General features: G+C 40.6%; 4 protein-coding genes across 4 annotated transcripts; 1 reads left to right on the top strand and 3 right to left on the bottom strand.

Annotated features, from left to right (window-relative positions):
* Positions 1-288: 288 nt before the first annotated feature.
* Positions 289-3329, top strand: LOC112170319 (monothiol glutaredoxin-S10). The gene is made up of 5 exons (XM_024307569.2): positions 289-665; positions 800-873; positions 1409-1483; positions 2407-2433; positions 3024-3329. The coding sequence occupies exons 1-5, from the start codon at positions 388-390 to the stop codon at positions 3098-3100; spliced, it is 531 nt and encodes a 176-aa protein (XP_024163337.1). The 5' UTR covers positions 289-387; the 3' UTR covers positions 3101-3329.
* Positions 3116-4374, bottom strand: LOC112170316 (probable glutathione S-transferase). Its single transcript, XM_024307566.2, has 2 exons — positions 3837-4374; positions 3116-3746 (listed from the first exon to the last, which is right to left on the bottom strand). The coding sequence occupies exons 1-2, from the start codon at positions 4191-4193 to the stop codon at positions 3387-3389; spliced, it is 717 nt and encodes a 238-aa protein (XP_024163334.1). The 5' UTR covers positions 4194-4374; the 3' UTR covers positions 3116-3386.
* A 180-nt stretch (positions 4375-4554) lies between these two features.
* Positions 4555-5586, bottom strand: LOC112170317 (probable glutathione S-transferase). The gene is made up of 2 exons (XM_024307567.2): positions 5244-5586; positions 4555-5074 (listed from the first exon to the last, which is right to left on the bottom strand). Exons 1-2 carry the CDS (start codon positions 5556-5558, stop codon positions 4715-4717), a joined length of 675 nt encoding a protein of 224 aa, XP_024163335.1. The 5' UTR covers positions 5559-5586; the 3' UTR covers positions 4555-4714.
* Positions 5587-13361: 7775 nt separating this feature from the next.
* On the bottom strand, positions 13362-14126 carry LOC112171486 (uncharacterized mitochondrial protein AtMg00810-like). Its single transcript, XM_024308666.1, has one exon. The coding sequence runs from the start codon at positions 14124-14126 to the stop codon at positions 13362-13364; it is 765 nt and encodes a 254-aa protein (XP_024164434.1).
* Between the last annotated feature and the right edge of the window lie 2685 nt (positions 14127-16811).

Below are 16811 nucleotides of genomic sequence, written 5' to 3'. Positions count from 1 at the left end.
TCACAGTAACCAAGTCAAGACCAGCTCATAACAATGAAAATGTCCTTAGAAACATTAACAATAGGAAGGGTGAAAATGGACTGGCTCGGTTCAACTTCGGCCAAAATCGACCATCGAAACCCATCTTGTCAGAGAAGAAATCTCAACCGATGCCAATTATGCAAGGATTGTCATCTACGTGTTCTATAGCAAATCCCAACGGCAACAAAGGCTTTTCACTTTTCATCCGTCGGTGAATCTCCAGCAGTTAAAACCCAACAACAAGAAAAACAAAAAGAGATCGACCAAACCGAGCACTTCGTTTTTTTTTTGGTAAGCAAAGTGGGTTCATAAATTGCCAAACACAATAAGCTAAAAGCTCCAAGAAAGCTGCGAGAGACAGCAACAATGGCAGTCTCCTCTAATCTGACAAATTTCACATCCGTTTCTCTAAACTCTGCTCGCATTCTTTCTTCTACAAACCGGTCCTGCATTTGCTCTGTTCCTCTGAGCAACAAGTACAGTTCTCGAAGCAGCTCAGGCATAAGTGCTTCCGGGATCAATGTCCGGAGACCCATGTCGGTTAAGTCTATGTCTTCTTCGTCGTTCGGTTCTCGGCTCGAAGAGAGCGTCAAGAAGACAGTGGAAGAGAACCCAGTTGTGGTCTATTCCAAAAGTTGGTGTTCGTGAGTGAAATTTAATCAAATCTCTGTTGATGTTAAAGTTTGTGAATTTTTTTTTATTTTGGTGTTGATTTTGTTGTGAATTTGGTTTCTTTTTGAGAGATTTGAAATGGGTTTTTGGATAATTTTATTGCAAGGTACTCCGCTGAGGTGAAATCCTTGTTCAAAAGGCTTGGTGTGGAGCCAGCTGTGATTGAATTGGATGAACTAGGTGTGTAGTCTTAACTCTCAATTCTATATGCAAGCAATGTATCGTTTATCTTGGGTCTTTTTTTTTTTTTTTGGGGCTTAGTTTTGGGGAAGACATTTCAGCTTTAATGTAATTTGTTAATTGAAGCTCAATTCTTGGCTATAATGGCAGTGGATGCCTGTCATATTGTTTGGTGTATGTTAAAGTTCACCTAGGAATTGAATAGTGAAAATTAGAAGCATATCCAGCTCTGTTTCATCAATTTTGCCTTCAGAGTTGAAATTATATTCTTCATTGCTTGAATTCTCATTTTAGGCTTTTCTTTTTTTCTTTTTTCTTGGTTTCCAGGAAAACATCTCAAATATAATGTAATTCAGTAATTGAGCCTCAATAATGGGGCTTTAATATCAAGAATGTCCATTAGTATGATAGAATCCTGGGATTGATTGAGTAATGAAGATTAGAAACATTATTTGAATCCAGTTCTGTTTCATCAGTTTTGCCTTTAGATTTGATGAAGTTATTCTCATATTTGCAATCTATTTCTTTTCATCAGGTGCCCAAGGACCACAGGTTCAGAAGGTATTGGAGAGGCTTACAGGACAACATACTGTCCCAAATGTTTTTATTGGTAAGCAATCCTCTTTGTAATGATTATTTGTTTCCTTAAAACACCGAGATATGCTTTTATTTACTCAAATGACTTGAATCTGCCTTTAGATCATTTCATATATGACTGATTCAAGGCCGGATCTATGTTTAGGCTATAGGTTGGAGCTGGGGGATAGCCTATTAAATATATATTGTTTATATATAGTTAAAACATTATATTTATTATGCACTTAAATAATTAATTGCCCTTCATACCTACTTGTCAAAGTAGTCCATTACTTTTGTTGATTGATGAACGTGATAATGTATGCAATATGCACATAATTTGGTATTTGCCTCATTGGTGAAGCACATTATTTTTGACCAGCAAATTGTTAACGTCCAGGCTGAAACCATACTTTTATATCATACGAAGCAGTTCATGGTATTTTTCTTGTTGTTTTAATATTTTGGCAAGTTAGTAAAAATGGTGACTTGTTGAATCCCTTTTTCATTCTCTTTGCAAACACTTTATCTTCCTTTTGTTTTCATTCTTTTTTTCAATCCTTTTGTTTTCATTCTTTTTTTCAAAACTCAATCCCAATAATTTGCTATCATTTCTCTCTTTTGAAACATTGAATCTAATCCTCTGAGGCCACATACAAAAGTAAGTAAAGAATCCTCCTTGAACTCTCCTCTTGTTCATGCATTTTTTTTTTCCATATTGTTTGGTCTAAGAAAAGGACAGAATAGAAATAGAATTTTCAGTTGATATTCAACATTGCAATCTCAATATGGCTATAAATGTAAAGACTAGGCCATATGAACAGGCTTCTGTTTAGCTGAATTAAATTCTTCATAAACTGGCAACATTATAATTATGTGGTGTTTTAGTTTCTATAATTGATCTTATTTCTTTCTTTGATGATAATAGAATCTGAAACATTACTTTTTGATGGACAGGGGGGAAACACATTGGAGGTTGTACAGGTACAGTGTTCTTGCATTACATATGGTTGTCTTTATAGCTCTTCTTAGCAAAATACTCATCTTAGTTAAAATGGAGTGGAGGCTTGGATTCAACTCCATGTAAAAACTAACATGAACCGGTGGACATGCAAAACACACAAATATGCTTAAAAAAAGAAAATTCTCTTATTCAGTCACTAAATGTTTATAGTATTAGTATAACATATAAACATGGTTATGTAATTGTAATTACAAAGACTTCAAGCATTGTAATTCTTGATACAGACTTCCCACCTCCTGTCATGTGTTCCTCACATTATCTGTAATTCGTAGTACCTTCAATAGTCTTGCTTGACTTCTTAACTTGAACTGGCTTTCCAACTTCTCAATTATACTTGTATCAAATTTATGTATGAACGTTAAGCGGTTACGGATCCCAAATCTCTAGCCAATATCTATGGATGTGCGGTATCTGATTGGAGTGCTTGTAGCTATTAGTGTTGGCCATGAGCCTATGATAGCCTGTTATGACATCTACGAAAAGATACAAGAGCAATAGTTGAATAAAGTGAACACATTTTAATACCTTGTGTTGCTTTCTATTCATGCAGATACTGTGAAGCTACACCGAAAAGGTGAACTTGAACCTTTGCTGGCAGAAGCTAAATCCAAAAACACACAAACATAGGCCCCATGGAGCATGTTTTTATTGAATATTCTGATCTCCTTGCCGCTGTTTTCTATTTCCTCAAGTTTCACCAAATCGAGAATATATATTGGGAACCTTTGTTCATTTATTTCACAAAAGCTTGTCATCTGGCATTGATGAAGGGTTTGTGAAGCTTATACAGAGTTTCAAAGATAAACTTGATGTGATTAAAACTATTCACTGATATCATTCCTTGTTTTTTTGGTTCTGTTTCAACCGTTGTTCTTATCTGGTATTTGTGCTGTTTGAAATTACAAGTACGAGATCAAGTAGTTGCTGGCTTGTTATACATCTCCCTTAGCCATTTGAAATAGGCTAACAGCCGAGTTTGGTCAGGATGATTTTCTTTAACCACAGGAACTTCCTTGAAATTTCTAATCCATGCGTGCAAGCGAGGGAAGCTATTGGCTTCCAGAACTTGTACACCAGCTGCTTCTTCCATGGCCTCAAACCAGAATGCTAGCCATCCCATGGATAAGTCTGTCATTCCAATCTTGTCACCATCAAAGAACTTCTTCTCCTGAAGGCCATGCTCTTCTAGGATCTTCAGACACTCCTGGGCTTCTTTTGCTGCTTTTATTTGCTCTTCTCCAGCTCTTTTAAAGAATCCGTAAAGGTCCGGCTTCTGGATTATACAAAATAACCAGTCAGTTAAAGATTAATATTTAATATGGGTAGGAGAAGCTCTCTAGGAAGAAAAGGCAGGCACGATTACCTTGTCATCTCGAAACTTTGTCCAAAATCGAGCCATGGCCCTCGCATGAGGGTCTGTTGGAAGCAGAGGGTTCTGCGGCCAGGTCTCTTCAATGTACTCCAGAATGACACTCGACTCTGCAATCAGCTTTCCACCATGAACAAACACTGGAACCTTCTTGTGCACCGGGTTGTACTGAAGAAGCAAACCACTCTTGTTGAATATGTCCTCTTCTTGATATTCATATTTGACTCCCTTGAGATTCAGAGCCCATGTAACCCTGTAAACATATGGACTTGCCCAGAATCCTATTACCTTCACTTCCTCCATATTCGTTTTCTTTCTGCTCATCTTCTTATTCCTACTATATATGTACATATAGTTGAAGCCTAAACAGTCTATGTAATTCTGATCTGCTTAGGCACCAAGCCATCTTTATTCAGTAGATAAGATTATGTATCCTCTTGTTTGACCAAGTATTGAGTCATATAAAATTAATACTTGAAACTCGAGTCACATATTTTATCAAGTGCTTCAGAGATCAACAGAAGAGACTTCTTTACTTATATGACGTATTAAGTTTAAACAATATCTCAGACAGTCGGACTTGTTTTAAGTTTCTCTCTCTCCCCTTGATTTTCTTATGTGATATCAGTGAATGCCCAATGTTCTTGAAAATTTGATGGAACTTAATTACTTTCTCAGTTTCATACATACAAACATATATCCATGCCATAAGTCCATGAAAATACATGTTTATTCAAGCTGCGAGCTTTTATTTGCTGGAGTTATTGTTGGATAAGAAAATTACGTACAGAAACAACCGTACATCAGGTAATAGCTAATATTATTGTTTGAAAAGTAGAACCTCAGCAGAAGCAGGTTCTAGCTCGAAATGTCTAAGATTTTGCTAAAGCAAGAAATGTTGCTCTTCGACCTTTGAAATAGGTCAACATTGCACTGCGATCAGGAAGGGTCTCTCTGATTGTGGGAATCTCCTTGAACCTTTGAATCCATGCATGTAAGCGAGGGAAGCTTTCGGCATCAATCACTTTAACCCCAGCTGTTTCACTCATGATTTCCAGCCACCAAGCTAGCCACCCGAATTCTAAATCAGCCATTCCAATCTCGTCTCCACCGAAAAACTTCTTGTCACCGAGGCCCTGCTCTTCCAAGATTCTCAGCTGCTCCTGCCCTTCTTTTGTTGCTTTCACTTGTTGTTCTCCCTCAGTAAAGAAAAATCCAAACAGGGCTGGGCTCTATGTCACACAAACATCTACATTAGTACGAGTTGGATAAAATTCGATTTTTTGTTATGTTGTTAAACAGTCAAGTGTCAGGCAGTTACGTAAACAAAATGCATGTGACAAATGACTCATTTGACAATATATATAACGTAGCAAAAATAGTTGAGTGATCATTACTTACCTTGTCCTCTCCGAACTTTGTCCAGAATCGGGCCAGAGCTCGTCCATGTGGGTCTTTAGGAAGCAAGGGGTTCTGTGGCCACGTCTCTTCGATGTACTCGAGAATAATAGCGGACTCTGCTATTGGTTTTCCGGCATGAACAAGAACTGGAACCTTCTTATGGACTGGGTTGTACTTTAGAAGACGGTCACTCTTGTTGTATAACACATCCTCCTCCTCTACATACTCATAATCTACACCCTTGAGTTTAAGTGCCCAGATAACCCTGTAAACAAATGGACTAGGGAAAAATCCTACCAATGTAACTTGTGCCATTTTTGCTGGGTTCTGTTCTGATCCTAGACTGGTTTCTACATGTATATATATGCCTCACATTCAATGTACAAGGTAAGGAAGGATTAGAGGTCAATTTGTCCTTTGTTTGCTATTGTTGACTGTACTTTTCATATGTAGTTGGTATACATCTTATCGCCGTTTTGCGCCCCAAATTCTAAAGATCATGTTTTTCCAACAAAAACAAAACTTGTCAATCAAGTTGTACTAGATAATTATTCTTCTTAAAGTCGACCAGAACTTTGAACTACAAAATTTGCAAAACAGAAGAAGCCAATCCTTATGTTGAAGGCAGGTGTTGAAGAGGGAAAGAAAACAATTGCTTACAGAATTGGAAGAAGTGAAGCTGCTAGGAACATGTCCCAGTCCCTTTCGTTACAAGAATCATATGGGCTCTAAAACTAGGTGTCAAGTACTTGTGGAAGAGAACCTTGTTAACAAGATTAGTCTAGTTTTGAAGTATAACCTGGTTAATAAGAAGATTCTGGTGCTCGTTCAAGGAGCATTCTCACTAAATACAGAGCTTTACAAATGATCATATAATTCTTCTAGTATGCTCCACCAAATGTAACAGCAATCCGAGTTTTCAAACCACATAAATTTAAGCTTGTTGAAGGAAAATCAGTTTTGTGTGTGCCTAATCAAACTAGGAGTAGTAATAGAAGAGAAAGTTCTAGAATTCATAATCCTACTCGGATTAGTATTCCTTGTAACATTAGAACATGTACTTTGTAATCTCTGTATATAGGGCTCTTATCTCAATAATATTATTACAATTCTCTCTCGAATTCTCTTTTACTTAAACACGTTATCAGCACGAGCCCTAACTACGAGAATAAAATTCAAACCAGAAAATCCTTCAAAACCGCTGCTGCCACCTTCAAGCCTCAATACCGCAGCTCCTAGCCCACCCTAGCCTCACCTGCCCCTACAGCGCCTACATGCCCTTGCGCACGCATTCCTGCTGCCCCTGCAGCACAGACGCACACCCACTGCATCCTTCTCCCTTCCTGTGCACATCCATCTGCTTCCAAGCCCCGAAACATCTAGTTCGGAACCTCAGATCAAAATCCTTTCTTCATCAAAGTTGTTCGTCTCTGTCTCTTCTTCTATTTGACCTCCAAATTTCAGCCCTATTGGAGTTGTTTTGAGATCTGTACACTAATCGAAGTGAGAGCTGTTCAGAAGTAAATCTGCTCCGAATTTTAACCAAGTAAGTTTTTATAATTAAAGTTCCCGCTTTGGAAATTTACTTTTCCTCTTCTTTTTCTTCTGGGACTTGCAACCTCCCTTCTTCTTCATCCCACCTTTCTTATAACGTGGGTTTGATTCTTGAAAAGCAGAATCGTGGGGATTCACGCTATTAACGAACAAAGAGCGTTCGTAAGACTTCGGTCTAAGAGCGTCCGTAAGCATCGATTTATGACCATACAAACATCATTGTTTCGGTCTAATCCAATTATTCTTGGAAATCGATTTCTTGGTAGCATAGCTCGGAAATCGATTTCTTGGTAGCATAGCTCAGAAATCCTATTTATATTAGTTTTCGTGGAAGCATTGACTCCGAAACTAAACTTGTTCTTGTAACACCATTCAGGATGTCAAACACGAACAAACTCGATTTTGTTCCATTGGATTATGCAGGAAAAGGATATTTAGACTGGGCCATTGACATTGAGACCCATCTTACTGCCTAAGATTTATTGCATACAATCCAAGAGCTATGTTCTATAAAAACAGCTCCAGACCCTCAAACTGAGAAATATAATTCCAAGGCATTGCCTTCATAAAACGTCACATGGATAGTGACCTCCAGTTTGAGTTCATAAATGAGGATAGCGCCATAAAGCTTTGGCAAGCGCTTCGCGAACAATATGGCAATGTTCGTGACTCCATCCTTCCGAATACAGAAGCAGAATGGAAAGATCTCCACTTCTCTGAATTTGACACAGTCATGAAATTTTATTCGGATGCCCTCAACATCAGAGCAATAATGCGTCTATGTGGAAAAAAAATCACAGAAGACCAATTGATTGAGAAAACCCTCAATACCTTCCCCGTCTATGCTATGAGGTCCTCTGACTTATTCCGGACTCATGTAAATGCAAGACGGATCACAAGTTTCCTACAGCTTATTGAAGCTATGGCCACTGTTGAAAGACATGGCAATGAACTTGTGAAAAGAGAAATGGATAGGCTTCAAGATAGCCATCAAGAGCATCGTACTATGGCTAGAGAAAGTCACCATCGACGTCATGATCCATACGATCAAAATGCTCAAGAAGGTAATCGCTCAAGGAGACAATCACACGACCGTAGGAGGCGTGATTTTGAGGGACGTAGGGTTGGAAACCATGGAGCCAACGTTGGCCATGGTCACCACTTTCCAAAGCCACCAGTCCTAGGGACTATGCATATTGCGCCAATGCACCTCAATCAAGGGAGAATCCTCTTTATGGTGTCTGTTTCTGATATGGAACGTTTGATCAATGGACCTGAATTTGCAATATACCTACGAAGGTATTCGCATCATGGTGATCAAGACATTGAGTTCACAAAGACTTTAAATTTGGCGATGAAGACAAAATGCCGCAAATTTTTATTTCTAGAATAGTCTTTATTATTTCCAAGAATTATGTAATGGCAATATGCCTTAATCAATAAATGACATTTTGTATTAACTCTTTCTCATGCGGCGCACCTAATTAAATATAATGTCTAGGAAAGTAATTGAGATTAGTGGTACTTAAGAGAGCATTGCTCCACCGACATCTCTCTCTACTTCTCTGGTCATATTTGATTGGAGTTACCAAACGGATAGAGTGACTACGATTTGTCTACGATTTGATTTTTATTTTGGATTAGATTATGGTCACGAAACTTTGATGTAATCATTGGCTATTATTAATAAAGTATCGATTTATTTTATCTTATGTCGTAGACATATTTTTCGAACTTATTACTTCAAAGATATAAGAGCCCATAGTTTTCATGTGGAAACACATTGTGAGAATGGACAAGAGTTCCTTTGCATCACCTCTAATGACTACGGACATAAAAGAGTTTTAGAGAAACTTATGTGCCGATCTAGTGGGTTGTATGCAACCACTATTCGCATAATTGAATCCAATCATGTTATGAGATATGATTTATGGAATTCTGACACATATAGGCTTTGGCACGACCGTTTGGGACGTCCAGGTCATGATATGATGATCCGTATATTAACGACTTCGCACGAACATCCATTTTTCAGAACGAAAAGAAGTAAAAATCGGATTTTGGACACCGAAAGAGCCCCTGCGCCTCACGGCACCGTTCACCCCCAAAACCGGCCATCCTTGACCGGCGCCGCCGTCCCCCTGCGGCCTCAGGGTGGCATTGACGCCACCAATGCTCTTTCTACTCCAAATTTTGCTTCTAAAGTTAATTGTGACTTCGTGACTCAACCAAAATCCTCATTGGTTGTTTTTAAAGCCCATCATTCGTTCTGCAAAGCCTGCTCTTTAGTAAAATTAGGATCGAGACCATCCTACGCAAAGGATACTAAAGAAATTATACCATTCTTACAAAGAATCCAAGGTGATATTTGTGGACTTATTCAACCACCATGCAGACCATTTCGATATTTTATGGTGTTGGTTGATGCATCGACACGCTAGTCACATGTCATTCTATTGTCCATAGGAACGTTGCATTTGCTAAACTCCTAGCCCAAATTATTAAATTAAGGGCTCACCACTCTGATCATCCTATTAAGTCTATAAGATTAGACAACGCTGGGGAGTTTACATCAAAAACTTTTTATGATTATTGCATGTTCATTAGGATTGAAGTTGAACATCCAGTTCCTCATGTTCACACCCAAAATGGTCTCGCAGAAGCAGCCATTAAACGACTACAAATGGTTGCTAGGGCATTGGTAATGCGCACCAATCTCCCTATTTCTGTTTGGGGCTGTGCAATATTGCATGCAGCTGCGCTTATTCGTCTGAGGCCCACTGCCACTCAACCCTTTTCTGCGTCCCAGATGGTGACTGGGTATGAGCCTAATGTCTCACACTTATGCATATTTGGGTGTGTAGTATATGTGCCTATTGCGCCGCCACAGCGCACCAAAATGGGTCCTCAAAGACGATTAGGCATTTATGTTGGATATGATTCTCCAACGATTGTTCGCTACTTAGAACCCTTGATAGGCGATCTCTTTACAACTAGATTTGCGGATTGTCACTTTGATGAGACAGTCTTCCCGTCGTTAGGGGGAGATAAGAACATCAATGTTCAACAGGAACGATAGGAATTGTCGTGGTTTGTCCCCACTATGTCTCATCTTGATCCCCGAACCGCACAGTCTGAAATTGAAGTGCGGAGAATTCTCGATCTTCAGAACGTAGCAGAATCGATGCCTGCTGCGTTTTCTGATATCGCTAAAGTGACGAGATCACACATACCTACTGCAAACGTGCCTACAAGGATTGATGTCCCTAAAATTAGAGGACATGACGCCACCTCAAGAGTACATGAGGATGGCGCCAACGTCCCCACCCCTGGTGACGTTGTGGCTAGGCCCACGGCCCCTGCTAGGAAGCACGGGAGGCCCACAGGTTCGATGGATTCTCACCCAAGAAAGAAAGCGAGTTTGGCACAAAATAATTCATTAATCATCTATGTAAATAATCCATCTCATGAGAATATTCCGGATTATGGTTATGTCTAAGAGACATCATTGGGGGACGCTCCAATGTCAGAACCAATTCCAGAGAATAGAGAGATCTCCATGAATTACACTAGTGTACATGAGATGATGGATAGAAATTCTATGGCTATTGATGATGGATTTGCATATCATGTTGCAAAAGGAATTATAGAATATGATGATATCGAACCTCGCTCTATCGAAGAATGTCAATGAAGAGCGGATTGACCTAAATGGAAAGATGCGATCCAGGCTGAATTGGATTCACTAGTAAAGAGACAGGTATTTGAGCCTATAACGCAGACACCTCTAGATGTAAAACCTGTTGGCCATAAATGGGTCTTTGTTAGAAATCGTAACGAGAAAAATGAGGTGGTTAGATATAAAGCCCGCCTTGTGGCACAAGGTTTCTCACAACGCCCTCGAATCGAATACGTGGAGACATATTCTCCCGTAATGGACGTTATAACGTTCCGCTACCTTATCAGTTTGGTAGTTTCCAAAAAACTTGACATGCAGCTTATGGATGTGGTTACAGCATATCTCTATAGGGATCTAGATTCAGAGATATATATATATATATATATATATATATATATGAAGGTTCCAGATGGACTTTAATTACCCAAATCAAGTAGCTCTAAACCATGGAGCGCGTTTTCAATAAGATTAAAACACTCACTATATGGATTAAACCAATCCGGACGGATGTGGTATAACCGTCTAAGTGACTACTTGATTGGGAATGGATATATTAATAATGAAATATGCCCATGCGTGTTCATTAAAAGAACAAGTTCAGAATTTGCAATCGTAGCAGTTTATGTCGATGACATGAACCTAATTGGAACTCTAGATGAGTTAAAGGAAACTGCTAAATACTTGAAATCTGAATTTGAGATGAAAGATCTCGGGAAAACACTGTTTTGTCTCGATTTAAAACTCGAGCACCATAGTGATGGGATTTTGATCCATCAGTCTGCATATACTCAGAAAATTCTAAGGCGCTTTAATGAAGATAAAGCAAAGCCTGTGAGTACTCCCATGATCGGCCGTAGTATTGAGCCTGGAAGAAATCCGTTTCTTCCAAAGAATGAGGACGAAGAATCACTAGAGGCCGAAGTGCCCTATCTAAGTGCAATAGGCGCATTATTGTACTCACGCATGGCGCATTATTGCAGGGGCAGATATCGACATCAAGGGGAGTTATGATGTCTACATGTTCGATTTCGAAGAGTAGAGGACGTGTTGTACTCTTTTTCTCCTCCTTGAGCGTGTTTTTGTCCCACAGGATTTTTCACTTGAGTAAGGTTTTTAACGAGGCAACGGATGAAGCGTCACCACCAAGTTTGAGCAGCACAAGGGGGAGTGTTCAAGGAAAATCAGTTTTGTTTGTGCCTAATCAAACTAGGATTAGTAATAGGAGAGAAGGTTCTAGAATTCATAATCCTACTCGGATTAGTATTCCTTGTAACATTAGAACATGTACTTTGTAATCCTTGCATATAGGGCTCTTATTCTCAATAATATTATTACAATTCTCTCTCGAATTCTCTTTTACTTAAACAAAGCTACTATCTTTGTTCAAAAACCAGTTCTATATATAGAACCAAACCAAGTGAAAGAGGTTATTTGAAATAAGCTTTGGAAACCTATGGCAAGGAGAAGTTTTTAATAGATGAACAGGGGAACGTTACATAGCAGGGTGTGTATAGTTGTATACTGTTTAAGGATAGGATGCAAAGAGATTGTATTCATTGATAATAGGAGCCCTACGTATAGGGATTACAAAGTACAATTTCTTGTTCCAAGGATTCCTATTCTAACTCGAATTGGAAATTCTCTCCTATTACAACTATACAACTAATCCTAGTTTGACAAGGCACACAAAGTCAATATTCTTCAACATATACAGAGTTAGAGTTACAAAGGCTCAGATTATACCTTAAGACAGAAAAGGTAAAACTTGATGTGATTAAAACTATTCACTGATAAAGCAAAGATTGCTTTTTTGGTTATGATTCAACCTTTATTCTTACATGGTACTTTTGCTGTTGTTTGAAATTACAAGTATGAGATCAAGTAGTCGCTGGCTTGGTAAGTTGGTATACATCTCCCTTTGCCATTTGAAATAGGCTACAGCCGAGTATGGTCAAAATGATTTTCTTTAATCGCAGGAACTTCCACGAAATTTCTAATCCATGCGTGTAAGCAAGGGAAGCTATTGGCTTCCAGAACTTGTATACCAGCTGCTTCTTCCATGGCCTCAAACTAGAATGCTAGCCATCCCATGGATAAGTCTGTCATTCCGATATTGTCACCATCAAAGAACTTCTTTTCCTGAAGGCCATGCTCTTCTAAGATCTTCAGGCACTCCTGGGCTTCTTTGGCTGCTTTTATTTGCTCTTCTCCAGCTCTTTTAAAAAATCAGTAAAGGTCCGGCTTCTAAATTATACAAAATTACCAGTGAATTAAAGATTAATATTTAATATGGGTAGGAGAAGCTCTCAAGGAAGAAAAGGCAGGCATGATTACCTTGTCGTCTCGAAACTTTGTCCAAAATAGAGCCATGGCCCTCGCGTGAGGGTCTGTTGGAAGTTCTTGTTGAAGATAATTTTCCTTATCATTCTCATTACAAGTGTACAGTTATATAGCAGCCTAATTTCTGCTATTACACAAAGAAAGTAAATGGTAATTACATCAAATCAGAAACTGATATGCATTTACAACAAATATACAACTAAGCAAAACTGATGCTAGATTGTAGCTACTGCATTATTCTCTCTAACACCCCCCTTCAAACTGGGTGGTGCTGAACGCACAAGTTTGGTACGAAGGAGAAGGTGACGATGTTTATGGAGCGGTTTGGTTAGGAGATCAGCAGGTTGATCCATCGAAGGGACATAGTTAACATGATGACTACGAAGTGCTACTTTTTCACGGACAAAGTGATAATCTAATTCAATATGTTTTGTACGGGCATGGAAGACCTGGTTAGATGCCATGTAGGTTGCACTAAGGTTGTCACAGTAAAGCAAGATAGGGAACTGAATATGAGCACCAAGTTCATATAATAAGTAGCCTAACTAGGTGGTTTCGGCACTGGCATGGGCGAGGGAGCGATATTCAGATTCTACACTCGAACGAGCAATGGTAGGCTGCTTTTTGGAGCACCATGAGATTAAGTTGCTGCCAAGATAGATGAGGTAGCCTGAGGTGGAGCGACGGGAGTCCGGACAACCAGCCCAATCTGCATCCGAATAGGCCGAGAGATGAACAGGCTGGCGTTGAGGACTGAAAGACAGACCATGATCTAGTGTTCCTTTGATGTAACGAAGGATCCGTTTGGCAGCAATACGATGTGGAACACGGGGCTTGCTCATATATTGAGACACTGAATTGACTGCAAAGGCTATGTCAGGGCGAGTAATGGTGAGATATTGTAAGGAGCTAACCATCTCGCGGAACGTAGTGGGATTGTCAAGTAAATCCCCATCATTGGTGCTCAGAAGAGACTTTGTCGACATGGGTGTGCTAACGGGTTTGCTGAGGAACAGATCATGTTTGACTAGGATGTCATGTGCATACTTGACTTGATTTAGGTGATTTCCGTTGGAATGAGATGTGACCTGTAAACCTAGAAAGTAATGCAGAGGACCAAGATCCTTGATATCAAACTCACGACCTAAGGCACCAATGAAGCACCGTAGAATCCGATCATTACTGCCCGTAACCACAAAATCATCAACATATAGTAAGAAATATATGATATCTGAGCCATGTTGATAGATGAACAAAGAAGAAACAGCCTTACTAATACGGAAACCAACTGTTAACAGAAAGGAGCTCATGCGGTGAAACCAGGCGCGAGGAGCTTGTTTGAGACCATAGAGTGCTTTATGGAGCTTGCAAACATAAGAGGGATGAGAGGGATCACCGAACCCAGGTGCTGTGACATGTACACATCTTCTTGGAGATATCCATGGAGGAAAGCGTTCTTGACATCAAGCTGATGAAGAGGCCAACTCAGAGAGACAGCAAAACACAGAACCGTGCGTATAGTAGATGGCTTGATGACAGGGCTGAAGGTTTCACTGTAATCGATGCCTTGCTGCTGATGGAATCCCTTGGCAACAAGGCCTGCCTTGTACCGTTCCACTGAGCCATCAGATTTACGGTTGATATGAAATATCCATTTGCAGCCGATAACATGTTGGGAAGGGGACTAGGGAACCAGAGTCCACGTATTGTTCTTGAGCAAGGCATTAATCTCATCGGTCATGGCAGCACGCCATAGCTCATGTTTAGAAGCCTGAGTATAGCATGTAGGTTCAGTTGATTCAATAACAAAGAGAAGAGCTCGAGGAATGGGATACCTAACCACGCCATCAGTTCGAATTTTAGGCTGTGTGATGCCATCTCGGAGGCGAGTTGTCATGGGGTGAGTGGAGGAGGGGACTGGTGGAGCCGCAGAAGGGTGGGAAGCAGCCGAAGGACGAGGGGCCGGCGCAGGTGGAGAAGACGCAGGGAAGGAGTGTGATGGAGCAGTAGATGATGTGATCGCAGCAATGGATGGGGACGAACTGGGTGTAGCTGGCTGTGGTCGACGAAGGTAGGTGATGACCGGGCGGCGGTGGAAGCGGGAGCCGGAGGAGGAGCCGAAGTCGCAGGGAGCGACAGATTGAGAACCGAAGTCGCTGGTAGCGCTGGAGGTCGCGCCAAGGATGCAGATCAGAAATCTGGGAGTGAATTTGGAGCAACTGTGATTGTTGAAGATGCGGTGGCCAGTGTGGGAGGTTGGGACGTCGTCGTTAGATGATGATGACGACGCCGACTGTACTGGAGAACTGAGGTCGGCGGCGACTGAGGAGCACGAGATGTCGGCAGCGACGGAGGAGATTCTTGATCGGATGTGTTGGCTGGGACCGATGTCAGGCTGGAGAGGGGTGAGGATGGAACTTCGGCAGCGTGAGACAGCGGGAGATCTGCTAGGCCGGTGTTGGGCACGTGATTGTTGGATTGCTGGTCTGATGCAAGAGACACCAAGGGTGAAGGTTGACTAGATTGGGAACTTGGGTCAGTGGGCCGTGAACTTGGACTGATGGAAATTGAGTCTGGTGAGGTAGGAAGTGGACCGGTGCTAGTCAAAATTATGAATTCCAACGGACCAAGAAGTTGTACCTGCAAATTTTTGTATGGAAAAGACGTTTCGTTAAAGAAAACATGTCTAAAGACATAAACACGACCAGTGGTTGGATCGAGACAACAGTAACCTTTGTGTTGAGGACTGTAACTCAAAAACACACACTCTATACTACGACTCGAGAGTTTGTTGGAGACATAGGGACCAAGATGAGGAAAACAAGAACAACCAAAGACTCGAAGAGAGGAATAAGAAGGAGAATGACCATAGAGACGTGTGTGAGGAGTATCCCAATTTAGAGTAGGAGTGGGAAGAAGGTTAATGAGATATATAGATGTGAGAACAGCGTCAACCCAAAGATGTTGAGGAGCACCCGAGGTGAGAAGGAGAGTGCGTGCCATAGTAGCAATATGTCGATGTTTTCTTTCAGCAAGCCCATCTTGTTCTGGAGTGTATGGACAAGAAAATCGTTGTTGGATGCCTAAAGAGTCATAGAACTAGGAGAAGGCATGGTTGACATATTCTGTACCATTGTCACTTTGGATGTATTGTACAGAACTGTGGAAAATATTGTGAATCATGGCAACTAATTTTTGAAAGTGAGCAAGGACGTCATTTTTGCGGCGCATAGGATAAAGCCATGTATAACGAGAGTATTCATCTGTGAACAGAACATAATATTTGAAACCAGTTACAGACAAGGTAGGGGACATCCATACATCACTATGTATTATAGAAAAGAGAGAAGAAGTGGAAATATTTTTGGATGGAAAAGGTAATCGATGGGACTTGCTAAGTGCGCAATTATTACAAAAGGAATTAAAAGAAAGTGTGGAGCCAAGAGTAGATCCTATACGAGCTAAAATGGAAGAGGAGGGGTGACATAAGCGATTGTGCCAAATAGATGAGTGAATAGAGGAGAGTGCATGAGGGACTGTAGACTCGGAAGATAAGCGAAGCGGATAGAGACCATCCTTGCATGGGCCCTGAAACAACAAGCGACCAGTACGTAAACAATAGATTTGATAGAAATCTGGAGCAAATATGAAGAAAACAAGATTGTCCCTCGTGAAACGAGCAATAAAGAGAAGATTTTTACGAATTGATGGAATGCGAAAGACATTTTGTAAAGAAAAATTGGAAGAACCTAATGACAAGGGAAGGTGACCAGTATGGGAAACGGGCATTGAGTCCCCATTGCCCATATATACATTATGAGGGCCACCATAAGATTGTGGATTGTTGACGGGCATAGCTATCATGTGATGGGTTGCACCGCTGTCCGGGTACCAATTGGGATCAGCAGCAAAAGGGGGAGCTGTGGTAAACCTATGTGGGCATGGAGAAGAGAACAACCGAGGGACGGTGTGTTGCTGCGCTATCATGTACAGAG

The sequence above is a fragment of the Rosa chinensis genome, chromosome 6 (assembly GCF_002994745.2).
Source record: "Rosa chinensis cultivar Old Blush chromosome 6, RchiOBHm-V2, whole genome shotgun sequence".
Lineage (NCBI taxonomy): Eukaryota > Viridiplantae > Streptophyta > Magnoliopsida > Rosales > Rosaceae > Rosa > Rosa chinensis.
Note: the sequence above shows the minus strand (reverse complement) of the source record. Positions and strands in the feature narration are given on the sequence as shown.